General features: G+C 32.8%; 1 protein-coding gene across 4 annotated transcripts in view; it reads right to left on the minus strand.

The window, feature by feature from the left end:
* The window catches only part of LOC106459328 (gem-associated protein 5-like), a 128,687-nt gene that overhangs the window by 46,197 nt on the left and 60,034 nt on the right, over positions 1 to 22,456 (minus strand). For 2 of the 4 annotated variants that reach the window (XM_022385804.1, XM_022385803.1), the window contains exons 14-17: positions 17,215 to 17,389; positions 16,335 to 16,495; positions 6,671 to 6,728; positions 5,389 to 5,427 (exon numbers count right to left, since the gene is read on the minus strand). In XM_022385804.1, coding sequence (XP_022241512.1) covers positions 5,389 to 5,427; positions 6,671 to 6,728; positions 16,335 to 16,495; positions 17,215 to 17,389 — 433 coding nt within the window. The remainder of the gene's footprint in view (positions 1 to 5,388; positions 5,428 to 6,670; positions 6,729 to 16,334; positions 16,496 to 17,214; positions 17,390 to 22,456) is intronic. The other 2 variants (XM_022385805.1, XM_013918948.2) reach the window with 2 other exon arrangements.

Raw genomic sequence — 22,456 nt, forward strand, 5'->3', positions numbered from 1 at the left:
TAGAAAGGTAAGATTTATAACGAATATATAATAATACAAGTACTATCTATTTATATTAGATTAAATTATATATATATTTAATTTCAAAATTTGTTTCAACCAAGTATAAAGTGCATGATGTCATTAGACCTGTGAATGTACTGTTGTTAATAAGCATGTTTTCAGGTCAACTGTTACAAGTGTATTGAGTAATGTCATAGTAAACAGTAAAAACAAATATAAAATCAAGGTTAAAAGTGTTCAATAGTTACCTTACTTTATGTTTCCTACAGTGACATTTAGAAGTTTTCAATTTTTATGCAAAGTCATGAGAAGAAAAGAAATCCCACAGTAAGAAAAGAAGGTACTGACTGCTTCAAAAGGAGAAAAGTATGAGTGAGGTAACACCGAACTGCTTTAATATGATAAAGGAGTCAACTGGGATCAGAATGATCATACAATCCTTTGGACTTACCCCTTATTGAAGAATTAATGTATATTTTAATTATGAGCTATATGTATCTTCATGAAATTTAAGTTTTAAGTAAATGCTACAGGTATGTTGTACACAAAAAAAATCAGAATTTTTAATAAAGTATTTTTACTAAATATTTGTATGTGAATTTACTGAGTCAGTCTAATTAAGACTCTAATTACAGATGTTAACATTTTCTTACTCTGAAAATGTATTTCCGATAGGCACTTACCTTGTCTCACCCAAAGTTATCTTAATCCAGGTCTGCTCACTAAGCACTGCTAAAAACATTTCACTACAGCACACCAGTCTTTATATACCACTAGTTTTGCACCATTTCAGAACATGTGCCGATTATGTGACTATTCTCCAACAAACGTACTGCGCCATCTATACTGGTGCAGCTAGCTCCCTCTACTGTTCTAGAACAATCCTCACTTTCAAGAATTGGCAGGCACAAACCATAAACACTGGCATCTCAGTGGGGAAGAAGGTAAGTACCTATCGGAAATACACTTTCAGTGTAAGAAAATGTTAACTTCTTAAACAGTACTACCTCTTTTCACCCAAAGCTAGAATCCCACATTTCCAAGGTGGAGGGGCCAGGGAAGGCACAACAATATCAAATCAAGCAGAAAGAGACCACACTGAAAAAATGGGTGTGCTTGAATATGAAAAAAAAAGCACACCATTGGGGTACAGCACTACTTCTGAAACAGGTATGCTCTTCACCCAGCAATCAAAAAGTAACACAATTGAGGCGGAACTTAATTGAAAGGCACCACTGAAGTCAATAAAGAGACGTACAGCACTGAATCAGATTTGGTCTTCCAGAATCCCAGGGAAAGTGAGAGGTAGGACTCCATGGAGAAGTAAGGTGGCTCAAATAGCAGTTCAACAGGGAAAGGTCTATGACAAATCTCCAAGACTTCGAGGGTCAACAATTATACGGGAGTGAAACCGCAGTTGAGTGGGTACCACCCATTTGACAACCCCTTTGTGTAGTAGGTCTTGAACAGACTAGACAAGATGACTGGAAGTGGTATGATCCCAAGGAGGAGGGAAGGAGATCTGGGAAGTGGATAGGGGGAGAACAGAACTGAAGGCAGAAACCTTCAGACAGAACCTGTAGAACCCATGGAACTGTCTTGTAGAGTAGCAAAAAAGACACATAAACTAAACATACTTAAGAGAAAGTACTCATTACTACAAAACTAACAAAACCAAAAAATTTGTACTCCACAAAGTACATAAAAATAACAAACTTTCAAAACTATGAAATTTGACCTAAAACATAAAACAATAAGAAACCCAAAAAAATTACAAAACCACTAAAGAAACTTAGGAGATAAAAGACAAGTAAATATTGAACTTATAAGTACACTCAAAGAACCAATAAGACAAAAGACACAAAAGTAAAACCTACCTAAGAAAATCAAAAAAAAAAAACATCCAGTTAACAATAATAAAATTTGATTTAAATCTAATCCCCAATTAGATGTGGCTAGTTGTAAAGAAAAAGGAACTTACAAACTAACTAACAAACAGTGAAAGGAAGTATAAATAACAAACCAAAACACCCACAAAATTGGCCGAAGTGACAATTACCCAAACAGTAACTATTGTGCAAAACCCGTATGTATTCCAAAAATTAAAACAAAAAACAATGTAATAATCGACTCTAAACGCAAATTCAAACTAAAGTAACATCCATGGGAAAAGAATTTTAAAAGTCTAACTTACCAATTACTGAGCAGAGAAAACATGAAAGACCTATATCATTGTGTGAGGAAGTTAGATCAATCCACACAAGCTCAGATAAACTCGCTAAACATGGGTATACCTACTGGGAGTGAGGAATATATGCTAAAAAACTTACCACAGACCTCCTGGGAAAAAGAACAATACCTAACCCAGGAGATTATATGGAGGCATGGTAACAGGTGGAAGGTGCTGTAGAAAGAAATTTCCACTCAGTAGTTATATCCTTCCTCACAAAAATTTGTAACGTAAAAGGAAGAAATTGTCAGCTGAACATAAAACACAAATTCCCTGTGAACTAAAGCCTGTACTTCTCCAGCAGACATTGTAGACCCTGGGACTCATATCAGAACCATTCTCGACTGTCACAGGAATGTTATCATCCACCATATTAAATTTCAAATTCATACAAAGAAATTAGAATTTGGAAAAAAGAAATATTTCTAAAACAAATGAGTAGAAACAATGGAAATCAAATACAGGAAGTTGAAATTGATATATATTTGTGATCAAGCACAATCAAAATTTTGTAGTCACATGGAGAGCAAGTTAAAATATATGTATACACACTAGAATGCCAGTTGAAAAAGTGAGAATTGTTCTAGAATAGTAGAGGGAGCTAGCTGTGCCAATATAGATGGCACAGTACAATTGGTGGAGAGTAGTCACATGATCAGCACATTCAGAAATGATGCAAATTGATAGGGTATAAAGATTAGTGCACTATAGCAAATGTTTTTAGCAATGCTCAGAGGGCAGACCAGGATTGAGATAGCTTTGTGAGAGAAGAGGTAGTACCATTTCCGAATAGTCTGAGTACAAGGTGATATTCATGTTAAGAATAAAAATACTTCTCCTCATTTTACAAATTTCATATTTCATTTGCATAACTTACAGAACCTCCTTAAAGAATATTAATTTTTTCAGTAAAACTTTATGTTTTATCTGTTATTTTCTCCACTCTAACATTAACTGTATTAAAATAGTAATATATGGTAAAATGTTAAAAAATACAAAATGAATCTAAATTACCTTTTTTTTTGTTTCTAGAACAACTGTATCTTGTATAAGACAGTTACACACTATTTATTATTACAGTCAAACCTTATAGATTTCAAATATAGTTGAATTTAGTTTTATTGCATTACACCTGCACTTAGGTCCTCTCAGATATATTATACTAAAATCCCATTTATCACAGCAGGAAAGCTTTGTTCAAACAAAGGTTTGAATTACCAGCATACATAGTTGATTTACATGAATGTGTCTCTTGATGTGTTTGTGCTATCATTAGTAATTTTGTAAATGTTTTTTTCAAATTTAAGTTTTCTTATCTAAGCTAATAAGTTTCTAAGTCTTACATTTTAATTTCATTACAATAAATAAAATACATATAAAAAATAAGAAACTTATTTTTTTGCTTGTTTGTTTATTGGTAAGCACAAACTATACAACAGAATATCTGTTCTGTACCACCACAGACATTGAAAGCTTGTTTTTAGCATTATAAACCTTCAGATGAACTACTGAGCTGCTAAAACTACAAGCATTTCGCTGGCTTTCTAACTAAGCTATAAATGGGTTAAAAAGATTCCATAAGCTAGTCAAGGCAAATTTCACAATACAAAACAGTAAAACTGAGGCTGAACATTTCTAAATATGTCACCTGAACAAGACAGATTTGTAACAAATTTGGTAAAGTAGCCTTTTCTTTCTATTAGTTATAAGTACTCTAACAACAAATGTCAGAAATAATTATTGACATTAGTTAAAAACATGGTGTGATTGGAGGACATAGCATGCATGTTTCACTTCCTTGTTTATATCTCAATAAAGCAAGAAGATTAGAGGCATTACATTATGGCTTAGTATATAATTTATGTCAAACTAAGAACAGTTAATATAGTGGTAGAAATAAAATTTAAAATAAACAATTCAAAGTAAAGAAATGTCACATGATACAAGTAAGGGAAGACTGAGAATATATTTAAATATCAAGAAATTAATACTTATAAAATTAAAATTTGAAATATATACAATGTTTTGAAAATAAAGATGTTTAATTAAACTTTGAATGAAACTCTGGAAAAGGCTGTAACTCATGCACTTTGACACATATCCACTTCTATAGGATTGACTGCAATCTTAGGTTAAAAACTTACAAAATCTCAAAGCTTCAAAAACACAAGTGCTTCAACTGAAGTACGGGAATATTTTATTTCTCACAAACTATTTTCTACAGATCTCTATTATCTCCTTATATAGTTATTTCTTTCTTTTATTAAAGTAATTACTGTCATAATGTGCATTCTATTTACAGCAATTTGATACACGAGATTTAAAAAGTGAAAATGTCCTCACATTATATCAGCATGTAATAGTTTGACATTTCACAGCTTATAATTTGAATAAAAAAGATATAGGGATGTTTTATTAACCCTATCACAACAGGCTCTTACACAGTATACAGAATTTGACTCTGAAAATATTTAATTTATCTTCACAAATTTGGCAAGCTTTCAGTAAACATTAAAAGTCTTTTGTAGACAATAAATCAGAATTTTTAACTAAGTACTTTTACTAAAACTTTGTCCAGTACAAAGTGATTTTCATGTTAAGATTAAAAATACTTTTTTCATCAGAAAATTTTCAAATTTAATTTGCAAAATCCCTAAAACCTCCGAAATAAACATCAAATGTTTTCTTCCAAAAACTTTATATTTTATCTGTTATTTTCTATACTATAACTCTATACAGAATCAGTCAATTTCACCAACCTTGTAACCACCATATAAATATAAGGAAACAATTCTAAGTTAACCTTTTTCTTTTTGGAATGACTGCAAATTGTTACTGGAAACCACAATTATTTATCTTAAATAATTTAAAGCTTGTAACAGTATTCATCTACTTAATTGTACACTTTTATTACCAAAAGGACAAGTCTAACTAATAATCTTGCCACACAAGTTGTAAATCACTTGGCGAATGTGTAGCTCATATTACCGTATCGAACTACATAATGCACAAGCTACTCGTGAGAATATATTGTGAGGAAGTTTCATTATTATTATTTATCTTACCTATTCTAATCTAACTAGTTTCTAATTTTTACATTTTAGTTACTTTTATAATAAAAAATACACATGAAAAACAAGAAATATAATACTTACCTGGGTCTTCTTTTTCTTTGCTGTCGACTGTCAATGAATCTTAAAACATTTTTATACTAATGTTATTACCCCACTAAAAGGTTTTTTATTTAATTAAATACTATACCTCAGAATACAGAATAATAATACATAAAAAGCAGACAATGTCCCTTAACTATTGTATTTTTTTCTGGCTTTCTAACTATGCAATAAGAGCCATTAAAAATTCAGGTAAGCTCCTTGATATTTACCACCCTACAAGAATTATGGAATTTAATGTAAATTACTCATTATAATAGAGTTACTACTCAGGCAAAATACAGTTTTTATAACCTCAATCTTATTTGGTTACAGAGCCATAAACTGGAAAATCCTTCTTGCCACACCAACCTGTCACGTCCTCTCTTTCATAAATTGCCAGTAGTTCTTTCTGACTTTTAATATAATATTTTTATAACCAAAGAAAACCAGAGTTTTAATCTATCAAATGATATACAGTATTTTATTATGTTATTTCCTGTATAGAGAATTGTCTGTCTCACTTCTAGTTCAAACATTATTCCCATGAAAAACATATTAGAGAAGAAGGAAGATCTAAAGAGCAAATGTCACAATTTTCAAACTAGGTGAGATTGAGGATTATTTTTTTTTTAATATTTCCTTATAAAAGTATGAACTTAAAGCTTATATAATATTAGAATTTGATAACTTTTGATGCCAAGTTTATTCGTATACATTGATGATAAAGTAGTTTAATCAAATTCTGAATGTAACTCTGTAAAAGGATGTGACATGTGCACTTTCACCTACCTGATGCAAAAGGGTTAATAATATACAGTAATGTAAACTGCATATTTGTAGGTGCATTTTCAGTTTATAAATGTTCAAATGAAATGAAATAAATAATAATGTATCTATATACATCATAATTGGACTAAATGTTAAATTGGTTTTTGTGATCAAATTATTAATTACATTAAATGAATAATATAGCATAAGAAAAAAAAAGAGAAATACTGGAATGTGTCAATAGAACAAGCTCATATGAAATCTCAAAAGGTTATATGAGAATCAAATAACAAGATAGTGTTTAGGTATTTCACAGTGGTTTCTATTTCAACAGAACTGCTTAGAAAATCTAGGAACATAAACATTCAATAGTTTCTATACTTTCTGTATTATGAGAATGAACTTCAAATATATACTATATTTTGAACACTATCATGTGTCACTTTTTCAGGCCTGACAAGCAGCTGCCATAAGGTTAAGCCTAACTTTTATCAGTAATTATGACAAAACCTACCAGTCACAGTTTCTTCCTTTTTCTGAGTGCTCAACACATCCATGATCTTGCTATTTATCTTAAAAACAAAAAGTTACAGTTAGTATGCTCCTACACCTACACAAGTATGAAAAAAAAAACAATGTGACTATCATAATTTCATGTCTAGTCTTAAGAGTACAGTGTTATCAAATAAAGTATTTTAAAACCAACAAATAAGTAGTTCAGAAAATTAATTAAATTTCTTGGTGTAAAATATATGGACTTGGCTTCAAAAAAATGTGATCATGACATGAACTGAAAGTAACTTACCAGCTTTAGGTGATATTATCAACATTATGTTTAACAGACAAATTGTCCCAAGTAATATCAAACATGATTAACAAATAGTTTGTGCTAGGTAATATTACCAGCATTGTGTTTAATAGGCAGTTTGTGCTAGGTGTTATAAACAATGTTTAAAAGATACCCACATCATAAGAAGAAACAAATTCTTCAATAATTCCACAATTTTTTCAGAATATTTTCATGAATTTCAAGAATTATTTCATAGTTTCAATTAATTTCTAGCATAAAGTTGGCATTATTTCTTCTATAAAAATGTAATATTTCAACCAATGATTTTCAAATCCCCTCCCCCCATCCTCCCATGTTCTGAAAGGGATTTTAGCAATTACCATTATGCCTCTCTTAACACATACTCATAGACTGATATTAATCTCAGAAAAGAAGGAAAATATATATTTTTAAATTTTCTCACTGTGTTATGTCTAAATAATTTGCCAAAACAAGTATTTAAATTGTTTATCTATGACCTTTGTAACCAATTCAAGCAAATGTACCGTAATTACAGTTCAAGCATAACTTAAAAGTTGCTTTATGCTCATGTTCCTGTCATGTCAATTTGCTTGCTTTGAAATGCTTGTGCCTTGCTAAGTTCTATTTATAGCTTCAACAATCATAAATACTGCACATTAAACACAGAAGTATGAATGAAGTATAAGGCAAACTTGTAACAGCTTTATTTTGGGACATACAGGGGTCCTCATTATACGTTGTGATGCATTCCTGGAAAGTGGGACGTACATCTGAAACAATGTTAAGCAACACAATCTTTACATGTTTTATGGGATGGATGCATTCCTGAAAAATTTTGGTCCCCTCTTGAATAACTTTTTTAATGGGTGTAACATAGCTTTTCTGCAGCAGAAAAAACAATGTTCTCAGACAATGGCATACAAATACAATGTGTTTACATCCTCTGTCGTCTTGGCCAGTGGAAAACATATCACACTCTGCCCAGTGAACTAGTCCGACAACATTGACACACTCTAGTAATGGAACATGGCAATGTTGCTTCACACACATATTGGTAGTACAGTACTGTACAGTAATTGGTGAACATTATGCCTGGTTAAATAATCTGACAAGGTTTTAACACTCTATTAATGAAACAAGGTGACATTATTTCAAAAATATTGGTAGTAATTGGTAAACACTACACCTGGAAAAGTAGTCAATGGCACTGTAATACTCTAGTAATGAAACAAAGCAATACTGTTTGATACATGGGTAGTAACTGGTGAACACTAATAATAAATGACACATAGCAATGCAACATATAATGGGAACCCAGTGTAGTTATTTGATTTAGACACTATATATTCAGATGATCCCTTCATATTAGGCTCCAGCCTCCAGCACATTGACAATTGAATTGTTTTTGGCCTGTTTATCATCACATCAAGACCAAGCTATCACAATATTGCTAATAAATACAAAAGACTTTACAGCCCTTTGATGCCCTAACAATCTAAGCATGATATTACATAAGTGGTTTGAAGACTCGCCTCAGAAATACTTGTGTAAAGTCAACACATTTTTGGCCAGAGCTGTGAATCATGAAATAAATGTATAAGTTTACCAACATGAAATTATCATGTTGTCCCTGATGCATGGCACTTTCCAATTGGATTAAGCTATACACAGGTTGATGAAATAAATCTTGCAACTTGCCAACTGGACATAATGTTGCAGTCAGACACATGGTAATTGTATTCATATGCATTCGAATACAGCTTTCATAGTTGTATTTAAATACTTTGGTAGGGAAAATTAAAGTATTTGTATTCAAATTCAATGGCATAGTACTCATATTCACCGAATGATTTAGTGAATGCTTAATATTGTAAGAGTAAATGTCAACTTCTGTACTCCTCAAATTTCTAGACTGTCATTACATCTGCAGCATGTTAATTTCTCTTCCAGTACAAGCTTCATTCCCACGGGATAATTTCCTGTGGGAACAAAGTTTGTACTGAAAGCGAAATTAAAATTTTTCTGTACAAAACATAATGTAATATAAAACATCATTTGATTGATCAAAATCTTGGCTTCCTATTGGTTATAAATAATATGGTATTGAACATCAGAGAGTACTATTAACAAATCCTGAAAGAGAGGATGTGACACGTGGGTGTGGCAATAGGGTCTGATTTTCTATTTGATGACTATGTAACCAAACAAAATTAAAGGCTATGAAAATTATGTTTTGCCTCAGAGAAAATAACATTAAAATGAGTAATTTACATTAAATTTTGTACTTCTTGGAGATGTGGTAAATAAATTAAAGAAGGGATGCCTAGAGAAAAGAAAGTCAAACTTCCCACACTTGGGGAAATTCAGGATTTTTTAAAATATTGCCTTATAAAATTTAGAGCTTAAAACATATGCCATTAAAATATGGATCATCAGCTTCAATTTTATGCTATACTAATTGGTATAACATGAAGAAAAAATAGCTTAATTAAATTTTCATCGTAACTTACTGAAAACATTGTGACACGTGCAGTTGTGAGAGGGTTAAATCAGGTCAATCCTCTCCAACCACCTTAAAAGTTATTGTATTAAATGGTTATTAATCCAGTAAAGTCACTTGAGAGAATTTGAGATGGCTACTAAACTACCTTCAGTGGTACATCAACAATTCATACTTCTTACTGCTAGATCTGGTCATATCAAGGAAAAGTGTACATATTGTAACAGACTATTTCTAATTCAGGAAAAACCGCTTCTAACCTGCTAAGCCATAGTGTTCTACATTGAAAAATCAATGCAAGCAACTGATCTACTTGAGGGAGAGGTCAGAGTTCAGTCGGTAACACCAACACAATGGAACTCAGAAATTAAGACGATTAGGTCTTCATTGAAGATTCAATATATATGTCAAATTTTTTATATATATAAGGTTTTATTTGAAATAATAACTTTATAACAAAATTCCTTAACCTCACACACACACATAATTTGAAAATACATTTTTAGATACAAATGAATAAACATTTAAATATAACCATTTCCACCAATAATATTAATTCTAACATTTTTATGCATTTTTTTTAAACCTGTTGTTACAAAACTGTTATTGTTTTACATTATTGGCAAAAATTATAATATGAATTGTAACACTTTTATACATGGGTTCTTTTTTAAAAAATGTAAAATAATAACAGTTTTGTAGCAATAGGTTTTTAAAACACACTTTTATGCTTAATTTCTTTGAAAAAATATAGAACAATAACAATTTAGTAACAACAGGTTTTTAAAAAACATTGTACGGAATAAAACCTAAATTCTTGTTCAGCCCTCAACTTAACAATCACTCTCTCAGCTAGCCAAACTACTCAACTTACTTTGTAATTTAAAATCAAAGGCAATATTTAGAAACTTACACAAACACAGTATCTATGTGGTTTTGATATAAAATTAAACCTTTAGTTTTACAGTGTATTATTTGGAGAATGAAATATTCCTTTATTTTGTTTCTTGACATAATATCTATAATTGTATTATCCTCATGTGTATTATATTGAAGCAATCAATATATATTCTATATTCATCATAATTAGCTAATAACTTTAATACCCCAAGTCAGTTTTTGTTACGACTGTTGCCTAGACACCTATTTTAAACAGAGTTTTATCACCCAGTACATTGTTGTCCAATAAGAGCTCTAGTAAGAGGGCCATAAGCTCACAAATAAAAAAAGTAACTTAATGTAAAGTCCGTGCACAATAAAAATAATACTAAGATGCACACCCTCAGAATTCCCTTAGTATCTGTGCGAAGTTTCAGGTCTCTAGGTTCTTTCTTCTTGGAGCTATGGCACTGACTGACTGACAAACAAACATACAAGCTGTTTTATTAGATAGGCATTATGTACTAGGTGATGTTATGTTTAATGAGCAGTTTGTGGTAATTGATATTAGCAAGTTAATATTTTCCTTATCTCAAAATCTATTTCAATTCAAATAGATATCTCTCAGCACCACAAAGAGCTATTACCTCACACGCACTGCCATGCAATTTCCTGTACACGAAGCAAGCCTTGTATAAAGCTCTCATCCCTACACAAGTCAACGAGTATTGTGCCAGCCTATGATGTAATCATCATTAGACTGTAGCCAACCAGCAACATGATGGTGACACATCTTCCATGCACAGTAATCATCATGAGCACAAGCTCATTCTAGATGAGGCATATTAAATGCTTCATAATTGGGGATGAAGAGTGAGAGGTTAGTGTCTATCTGAAATACATTTTTAGGTAAGTAAAATGTTAACTTCAGAAATGCTACTCACCTCCATGTGCCACAAAAAGCGAGAATTCCACATTAAAGATGGTGAAGGGCCAGTGCAGAGAAATTACAAAATTGAGCTTCTTTCTGAAAACAGTATCAAAAGGGAAAGCCCTTGGAGTGTAGCATCCATAACATGGGAGTAAATTGGTGATTCAATAATTAGTGAGACCACATCCATCTCAAGCAGGGAATACTCTTCACCAAATAGATTGGTAGAGCAGAAGATATTGTCATAAGAACTGTTGGCTGGATGCTAATGTGGGTGGAATTACTCAACTGTCCATTATTGCATAGACGGACAGCTGAGCAAGAGTGTGTAGTATGACAAGGGATATAAGGTAGGCCATACCATATTGGAGAAATACTTATGTGATATACTCACCACAAATATCAAGTGCAGGGATTAGCATCTCAAATCTGTGTCCCGAGGTGAACCCAAGACCGAACCAGCTGGACATAGCCACTGAGAATGGCGTGGTTCATAATATTAGGGAGTCTTGTACTACACTACCGAGTAACACCCCAGCCCTACTACCCAAACGAATGGTATGTCCACTTTGTCTTGTACCAGTGTGCACCAACCAATGAGGAACTCTCCATACTGACTTCGCTAGCAGATTGGGATTGGGGAAGAAAGGGATCTCCCATATTCCACTAGAAGAAATGGGGGGGTGGGATCTGACAGGGAGAGAACACTGGAGAAGTGTATGGACCATTGTCATCAGGCAAATCATCTGTAATTAGATTTCCCAAACTGAAAAACAGTGAAATGGGTTACTGCAACTTAAGACAGTGAAAAAGACCACAAAGCAAAGGAAATACAGGATGAGGGCTGAAACTTAATTGGAAAGCCAATCCAGCCATCCCAAAGGAGAAAAGAGGTCACAACAGAGAAAACAAGTTAGAAGGGTCAAGTGGAGGCCAAATGTCCACAGAGCAGTGAAATAACAGGCCTCAAGAAATCAACCTCTGAGTAAAAACTCACTAGCCTCAATGAAAAAAGATGGGACCAAAGTCAACTCGAAGGAAAGGAATAAAAACCAAATGTTTGACCAATATGGGATGAACCAAAGGAAGTGAAAGGCAGGCAAATAAACTAGGATGAGGTAAAAGTGTCTGAAACCCCAAATAAGTCATATTCCACTTTGAAGGGTATCCATCAGCAAGTGACAAGACTGCTCATTCTCAATCAAGGAAAGACCAAAATTACATAAAGTGGGACAGGCTCATATTTGACTAACAACCTCCCATTTTTGTGGGATAATAACAAGACAGGAGTAATACCCTAAATTGGATTTGAGGAATTGTCTCACTACATTTGAAACAAGTGAATTAGAAAGTAGAAATACATGAAAAACCTCTGAGAAAGCACCTGAGGGACTCAATAGGCTATAGTAAAGGAAGTGCACCAATGAACAAAGTGTAAAAAGCAGAGGTACTACAAGACCAGAACCAAGGGGTGGCTCCAGAAACAAATATCTTCCAAGACCCATGGTGGCCAGCCCTCAAAGAGGGGTGAGGAATCATGGATATTAACAAGAGGACAAAAAACAGAGGAGGTGTGGTAGAAAATCAAATTGAAGATAATTCAAAGGAAAGTTCTAACTGATAAGTTATATGCAAGTAATGTTCTTGCATATAATAAAGAAAATTAATTCCAGTAAATCTTATGAAAAGAACACATCTGAAGAAAACCAGTGCCGAGGAAAGAATGAGCCTGTGTTCATGGCTAGAGCTCATGGAGATTACTGTGCATGGAGGATGAGTTGTCCTCCTATTAGTGGAGACTTTTGGTCTAATTATGATTACTTATAGGCTGACACAATACACATTGACACGTGTAGGGGTAGTAGCTTTGTTCAAGCCTTGTGGCATGCGCAGGAAGTTACACAGTAGTGCCCATAAGATGCAGAGAGGTGAGTAACATTTCAAAACATTATGTTTAATAGGCAATTTGTGCTAGCTGATATCAACATTATCAACAAGCCACACACAAGGAACTATCTGTGATGTGCCCACCACAGGTATCAAAACCCAATTTTTAGCATAAGCCTTCAGGCAGCAGTTTGCGCTAGGTGATATTATGAACAAGATAATTAAAAAGTTTTAATCTAAAAATGGGAATAGGGATCATCAAAAAAGTACAGAAACAAGTTGAATCAAAATGCATTTATTATATTTTCAAGCCTACAACTAGGGACTCGAAAAAAAGTAAGCAAACTAAGCTGGAAATAGCGTCTACATTACTTTCTCAAGCTACAAATCCTTATTTTAACTCTAAGTCTACAGTACTTTTCAATTTTAGTCAACAGTAACATACACATAATCAAACACAAAAGTGACCAAATGACAAGTAACTCATACTCGTGCCATCAATAATAGAAATGACAAACATGATAACAAAATAATTATAAACCAAATATACAGTTTACATTTTTTAGCAACCAGTTTTAAACTATGTATCCTATAATATTGATTGCCTTGGCCATATTATGATAAATTCTTTTAGTCTCTGTTTTTATAACAAATAACTTTTTCTTAGAAGCACTTTTTTACAGTTTAGATACTAAAATATGCACTCACAATTTTGGCAAAGTATGAAAATCAGTAGAAAAAATAACCACTCACAAGAGTAGAGAAATCTACTATGATAATTATCTACTGTTAGAAAACTCACTGAAATAGTTGCAGAAAACCACATAAGGAACAGTGAACAACAGCACTCTTGAGAAATAATGAAGAACAGTGAACTCAAGAAATGATGAATCCTTAACATGGCAGTTTCCAACTAATGAGCGAAAAGTTGTACAAATCATTTTTCAATTAATGCACATGAGTAAAACACCAGATTTGTTTCAATGGCAGAAAGTGTTGAACTTAGAGAAATTAATGAGAGTGCAAGAACAAAGGTGATTGAATTAATACTAAACTACCCTCAACAGTGCATTCCTCACTACTGTCCACGTTGCAGTAAAGTATTTGTATGCATTTTTTCTGTAGCAGCTTGTAAAACTATAATCAATAATAATAAGGCTGGAGACACTGTTATAAATATACACTCTGTTTACTATAATAAAATGAAGTGTTTCCGACTATTATAAAATGGAGCATTTCTGAATAGTATAATGGTGTGCTTAAATGGCATCTAGATTTCTGCAATGCTTCAATGGTTTTGATGAGCTTATGTTGGTAGCAAAGAAGAACTTAGAAAATTTTAGAGGGTGGAAATCTTGACTTTCAAAAATCAACTTAAAAAATAGCCCTACAACATTCGCATGAGTCTATTTAATAGCTGTGCATAGATTTTGGCACAGCATACCTAGCCGTTTTTGGTATAGGCTTTGGTGCTTGAATGGCTTCAAAGAGAAACTTGGCCAGTAGCGATGAAAAACTAACAAACTCTCTCCTTCTATTTCAAGAATCAACTTAAAAATAGTCCTATGACTTGAGCATGAATTTTTGTTTAGTAGATTTGACCAGGTTTGAATAAAATATTCATAGCTATTTTTCTTTTGGCTTGTGAAACAATAATAATAATAATACTATTTGAAACAAAAAATTTTTTTTAATTTTGTCTAACAATCGTAAAATCAACTTTTTAGCTATTATCAATATTTTAGCAGCCTTAGCCATTGAGGTAGAAAGTCTTGAGCATTGCTTCAAGAACAATTCTGCTTTTAAAGATGGATTTTGCCCATATGTTCTTTTAGAATTGTTGTGAAATTTCTGGGTGATCCCTATTATGAACCATTATTGTTGATTATGATATTATGTTTAATAAATAGTTTATTCTGGGTGATATTACAAACATTATGTTCAATAGGTTTTTCCTTATACCATCATGTTGGTTATTTTTGTTAGATGACAGTTTTGAAGTAGGCTGTTAATTACTGCTTGCCTGAATGACATGAAAAAGAAACAATAAAATAAATAGCTATACAGTGATCAGAAGAGAGAACTTTTATAACAAAGTTAAACTTATCAAAGTGCACTACTTCAGTCTTGAGTATGCCTGCCAATCCTACAAAGCATTACTTAGTGTGTGGCAAGACACCACGACTCGCGTGGGGGTACATGATTAGTTAACAGGAATGAGTGCAAACATAGTAGGTGGAAGGTCCAGTTATTGTAAAATCAAACTTCTTACACATTGTTACTGAACAACAGTTATTACAGTCATGTAGATCTTATATCTATAGTACACTGCAAATATTTTGAAAGCTGACAGATTTTACATAATAATCTGTTTCAGTATTTTATATATTAGATATTTTAGCCTAGCTTTTATACTGTTATACACATTAATATCCTATCTAAATGCACTATGATGCTATTAACTCACAAAACCCTCTCTGTAAATCCAAAATTATGTTTGAAAAAAAAATCAAAATATGTTAGCCTCTATAATTAAAATAATTAATTACACTACTAAATGTATGGTAAAAACTAAAACATTAATTTGCTGCTGAAAATCCTTTCTTTAGACAAACCATGTTAAAGGTGGGTTTCAAGTCTAAAAACTCATAATTGAACAAGATCTGTTAACTACTTCAAACATGTAAGTTACATGGGTAGAAACAGAAAATTTTGCCAGTACTGAAAATGTTTGTGCATTCACAAACAAATCTTTCTCTCCGAGTTTGCTAACATGCTTGATCATCAACCAATTGTAGATTTATAGAATAAATCACTGCATAGGTATGCAAGTGTATTAAAAAGGTAACTTACATATGAAACAAAACAAAAAAAAGCACCAAAAGAATCAAGTTTTTTTTTAATTTTTCAGTATGGATTTTCATATCCAATTTTGAACTCTTCCACCTAAGAATTGAGTTTAGGCCTGACAGTTTTATGTTTATTGTACATTAAGAAATTAAACTATTAATATTACTGCTATGCATTGATGTGAATATATTTACTACAAGAATAACATTAATGTCATGTCTGTTCATCTCTATTAAATATAATATCATTTAAATGATGATTCTAAGATGCTGTTCAATAAGTTTTTCACATTTTCTCCACAACATTATGTGCTGTCTCACCTCCATCTCTTTTTGTGAAGGATTTTGTAGTTCTTGCTTTTTTATTTCCAGCAGTTGATCTAATTCTTTCAGAACAGTTGAATCATTAAGCCCTTGGACATCTTCACTTGTTGTTTCGTATCTCTGACTTTTTGTACTTTTCTTCTTGCGAGTTCTTTCTTCTACAGTGAAATAACAAACACGATAGTAGGAATTGCACAATATGTGATTAACACACTGTCACTTTCATAGAAAACTTTAATACTAGCTTTTAAACACTTATATTTTGACTTACACTAATAAACAAAATTGTAGACACTGCAGTGAAATAAGTGTAATATTTCACTCATTCTTTGAATTAAACTTTTTTTCAGCTAAAGCAAGACAAAATAGAATTAAATTTCTAATTTATCTACTTATTGTTTGATATATACAGTCAGATAAATATTGTGGCATACCGGAGAAAATACAACACATGCGACTTATATACAGCCTTATGATGAAATAAGCAACAGCTTTTCTTCATAATTCATGTGTTTGTTCATGTGTATCATTTGCACAAAAAATAACATTAAAGCATAAATGTATTTATTTACTTACTTATGATGTTGGTCATATTTCTAATTTTCTATCTAACTATGAAAATGGAAATAAAAAGTACTTTTCACTTTATAAAATGGTTAAGTTCTTGGACCTGAGGTTTGAATTTTTACACATACAGTAAACTAAAAATGACATAAACCCCAATATAAGTTCCACTAAAATGCACTAAATGAAATCACAAGTAAACAATCCCACCTTTAGAAACAATACACAATGTATCTCCCTCTATCTTTATATGCATGTGTATACATATATTTTCTACAATACAAGACCATAAAAAAGAATCTTTAAAACTAACTTTTGGGAGGAGGTAGTATATTTTCCTGTTGAGATACTCGCCACTGTTGAATGGTGAAGTCTTCACCACCACTGAAGACCAAATCTGGATCTAATGGATTCCATTCTACACAGAACACCCGTCCACGATGTCCTGCAAAATTTGCTACTGGAGTTCCAGTCAATACATCCCATATCTTCAATGTGTCATGAAAAATTAAAATAAACACCAACAATCAATAAATCCTCTACTTTCAAAATGTAATGGATTCTAAAATAAATACTAATACACAAAACTATGAGGGTAAAATAACAATAGACAATTTCTAATAATCCAATAAAGAGTAAAACATCATGAAAGTCACTGTAAGGATTACAAGCCACAGAACTGAAATGTGTTCCACTAACTTGTTGTGTAAGTGGAACTGTCTATTGTGAGAAAGGAATGATTGCCACAAACTTCTTGTGAAAGTGGAGCACTCTATTATCACAAAGGAACTTGTATCATGAGTTTTCTGTCCAGTCAGACTACTTTTTTATGACAAAATCATAATGAACCTTTTTTGCACATTAAATTTTGCTGCAACAGAGGAGAATAATGAACTTTTTGTGCGGGTGGAACTCTTTTGTGTCAAAGTAATGATCATAATGATCTACTTGTTTAAATGAAATTCTCTATTCTGACAAACTAATGATCACAATTAACTTTTGTATAAGTGGACTGAGCAGTTTCATGTGGCATAATAATGATCACAATTAAGTAATAATTATAATGAACTTCTGGGTAAGTAGTGCTATCTGTTGGGACAAAAGAATGAACCTAATGAACCTATTTTGTATGTAAAATTGTCTGTTGTGAGAAAGTAATGATTGTATGAACCTCTTGTTATGACATAACTCACCCTTTCGCAACAGGTGGGTCTAATGTGCATGTCACGGTTTGTTAGCAATTCATTTTCAAAACTTTATTAAGTAAATTTATTATTACTATATATCCATGATTTTGGCATCAATACATTGCTTCTATTTCAAATTTTAATATTATGTATGTTTTAATTTCTTAATTCAAAATAAAATAAAGCTAAATATTGATTTGTGAGTGTCACATAGCACCTCCCCATGTCTTGTTGCACAGTTTATATTTTTTACACCTACTATATACGTTTACAAGTGGTTAACGAATTAGAAACATGAATTTTAGATACTGGCAAGCTAGAATATAAATTTAGAACCTCCCACCACTTTGATTTGCTGAGAAATCAACGTATCTAGCAAATCAACTAGTGTGGCACCTCCTTCTACTCTATTCTTCCCAAACCTCTTGTATAGTTCCATCTACTTTTCTTATGTATCTGTTTATAACCAATAGAAAGGACAAGTTGCGCTTTATGTGATTCTGACAGTTGTTTGTAAAGAGTTGGGGGAAAAAAAAAAATTTAGTCAAGACTGTTGAATGGTGATGACCAAGTTGTTGCTCTGAATGTAGATAAAAAATATTTTAACACATATATACTTTATTTATAAACCCAAGCAAGTTACAAATGTTTTGGGTATACTAGTAGAGTAATGTAATATATTTGTTTCTTTCCAAAATGTATATTTGAAGCCTACAAAAGTTATATTTATTCACCCTCCACTTGAAAAAATAAACGAGGCTTAGCACTAAAGGCACACGAGGGCAAAATATTTTCCTATCACTGTAATTTCTTGTAAGTACTAGAAATCATTGTTTTTCTATGTAGTTTTCATTCATTGTTAATGTTTTAAGAAAAATAACTAAAATCAAAGCATTTATGAGTAAATATACATGTATACATGTAACGTATGGTAGCCAAAATATTGGTAATACAGCTAGATTTGTAATTTGTACTTGATTCTGTATATATATATATATATATATTATAAATGATTATTACTTACTTCAAGGCAGGGGTCAGTAACAACTCAAGGTGTTTTGCAACGGTAAGGGAACTTCTAAACTACAATTTAGCTGCAAAAGTAAGAATGTTTTCCAAAGAAGACTAGACTTATAAGGCTTGCAAAACTAAATGAGTGTGATAACTAGTACCAACCAGGGAAATAGGATTTTATAAGCATGTGCTCAAATAACATCTTTGTACACCTATGCTGCTAAATTCCAAACACCCCAAAAGGATTACAATACTCAAAGAATTGCAGTGTTTATTGTATCAGCACCAAACCACATAATAAATGTTTTGACAGGTTCAAAGTGCAGTGTTGTTACTCTTGAAAAGTCTTGTTGTGAACACTATAGGATACATACATAAGCCGATAAATTACACATTCTGTTGTTGGCATAAACTTTTTCATTGATTCTAAGTGCAGTGTGATTATTCTGAATTTTCCAAGAAAACATTTTAGCCTTTATAATCCCGTTCTCAGAGCAGGGGTCGAGTCGACTATCTTTTCGCACTTGCTCTGTTGCTGTCAGGAGTATTGTATTATGATGGTGTCGCATAAAGAGTCTACTAACATAAGTTGTGATTTGTTGGTTTATTTTCAACGGGGTTCTACTCTAGTCGTTGACAGTAAAATAAACAAAGAAAATAAATGTGAAACTTTAGCAGTTCGAACTCGTAAAAGTACTTTGAAACTCCATGATCAATAATAATGAAAAAAAAAAAAAGGCACGGTTGCTCCTTTTATTTCTAATTTTACAACTTGTCTTTTCATTATACTTTCAGGATTTGTCTACAGGCTGAAAATTACACAACCTCCAATCAATAGAGTGAAAAGATAAAGTGACCTCTAATTTCTCAGCACCATCTACCATGTAAGGCATGTGTTCTGGAGCCTTGGACTTAGAAGACATCTACTACAGGATATCTACTACTTCATTTGTAGTGATGGTGATAACAAAGGCAATAAACTCATTCCACTAGTCAAAGAAGCAGTAACATGATTCCACACCCTACCAACTGCTGAGGAAAATGTGGATGATGATATATCACTAAAATTGCTCTCATGCCATGATCTATTCATATCTGATGCCATGTGTCATACAATGTGATATTCTTATTACACATAAGAAAGGAACATGCAAGCTGCACAATAGAAAACAGAAGGTAAACAGATTTCTTCAGTACATGATGAGGCACTGAAGAGTCTGGCTGTTGCAGTGGAACTAATACTGTTTTCTAAACAGAAAGTAGTAGTGTTCTTGCCAAAGTTTAATGGAAGATTTATCCAAATACTTTAATGATATGGGTGTTCCAGAAACTAAAAATATATTTTGGAGAGAAAGTATGATACATCCTAGTCCTTTTTTCTGGTAGCTCTGTTACCAACTCACATAAACCATCAAATACAATATAAAATATACAGTTACTGAAGGGCATGGATTAGTAACTGAATTATTAAAGGGGGTAATAAATGAATAAAAGAAAACATTTTACAAGAAGATACATGCCATTCATTTGAAACATACATTATTGGCATCTTCTTTCATCAGAATCAGATCATTTTACATCCATAGTTCAAAAATTTAAGGAACTTGAAACACTAAATGCAATGTATGATTTTATCTTGAAATGTTGTAATTTTCCTACACCTATCCTTTAATATTACCTTATTGCCAGAGTGATCTCTTCCAGAACTTGTATTATAATTTTCCTATACTGAAAATTATTTCCAATAGGTACTTACCTCCTCTCACATAAATAGCTATTCTTGTTCAGTGCTGCCCTCTATATCCAATTTTTTTAATGCATGCCACAAGCCTTTAACCTCCCACTCAATTGGAATTGACTGATTCCAATGTGTCTCTCATGCAAATCATCATGCGACAACACTCCACCAATAAGAGTGCAACATACTATCTTGACACATGTGACTCCCTCTATTCAATTCTACTTAACTACCACTTCGAGTTTTGGCAGAAAATGGAAGCACCAGTTTTCAGTGGGGAGAAAAGGTGGGAAGTGTAAGGGGAGGTAAGTACCTATTGGAAATACATTTACAGTACAGGAAAATTATAACTTCTGATACGGCACATTACCTCCACTCACACAAATAGCTAAAATCCCACATTGAATAGGTGGAGGGATAGGTGAGAGGGAAAGAAAGAAGAATCCTTCGAAAGCTTCCAAAGGACACTCCCCAAGAGGAGATATTCAGAATCAAAGATCTAATGTGGGAGACTGCACCGTATAACCATCAGCCATCTCAGAAAAATGTTGCATATATATGGGTGGAAAAATGAAGGAGCAAATCCAAGTGGGAGAGAACTGTGGCAGGATAAGGATCCAAACCATATGATATTTATGAAACCCTATCCCAGAAAATATAAATGTGGGTAAGAATAAAACGATAGGCCCCTAGGTGTAGAGTGGCTAGGGTGCAACAGACTGTACACAGCAAGTCAACTACATCCAAAACCCATGCTGCTGAGAACCGACATCCATGCAAGGGTAGGATGAGGATCATACTGGTGGCAAGTCAAATACAATCCAAAACCCAGCCATCTGGTGGGGATAGGAAAGAGGATCATACTGTCTTCCTCAAGCTCATAAGACCGGAGGGAACCCAGAACCCCTAACCCATGAACGGGGCACATGTTAATGTAAGAATTTGATAGATCAATCCAGGAACCTGGTATTGAAAAGATGTCTGTGTAATGCAAACCATCTCCCTCAAACTTGAAATTGACTTGAACCACCCCAAGCACAGTATGAATGATAAGCATCAAGGGATAGTGCAAGGGGAAAACCATAATAATCTGCAAGAACCTCCACTGTGACCCACAACACTGATGCAGTAACAAGAATATAAACAAGGAAGGTAATATAGGCATCTGTAATACATGTGTGAGAACTTATGTTGATTGCTTCAACTCTAAATCCAAAACCCAGCCACTGGGAACCAACATCCACATGGGGGGTAGGATAAGGGATCCCGATCGAAGGGTGAACTGCCATTTTGATGGCTCACTCCCATTTATTTTTGTTTCATATTGGAGGATATCACACCATCTACACCAGCAGAACACCACCACCCTATTCTCAACTGAATGGTTTTACAATAATTTCTATACTTTGTTAGTATTCCATTAACCTATTCAGGAGGATGCCTCCACGGTCTAATACAACTAAGACTAATTGCTAACCTGCACTTGACTATGAGTATTAACCAATCTAACAAAAGTTATGTTATGGAACCCAAATAACTACAGATAAAAACCATAACAGTAGAATGTCTTATCTTTCCAAAATTGGTGGACTTTATTTCAAATGTGTGGGTCCCCA

The sequence above is a fragment of the Limulus polyphemus genome, unplaced genomic scaffold, assembly GCF_000517525.1.
Source record: "Limulus polyphemus unplaced genomic scaffold, Limulus_polyphemus-2.1.2 Scaffold593, whole genome shotgun sequence".
Lineage (NCBI taxonomy): Eukaryota > Metazoa > Arthropoda > Merostomata > Xiphosura > Limulidae > Limulus > Limulus polyphemus.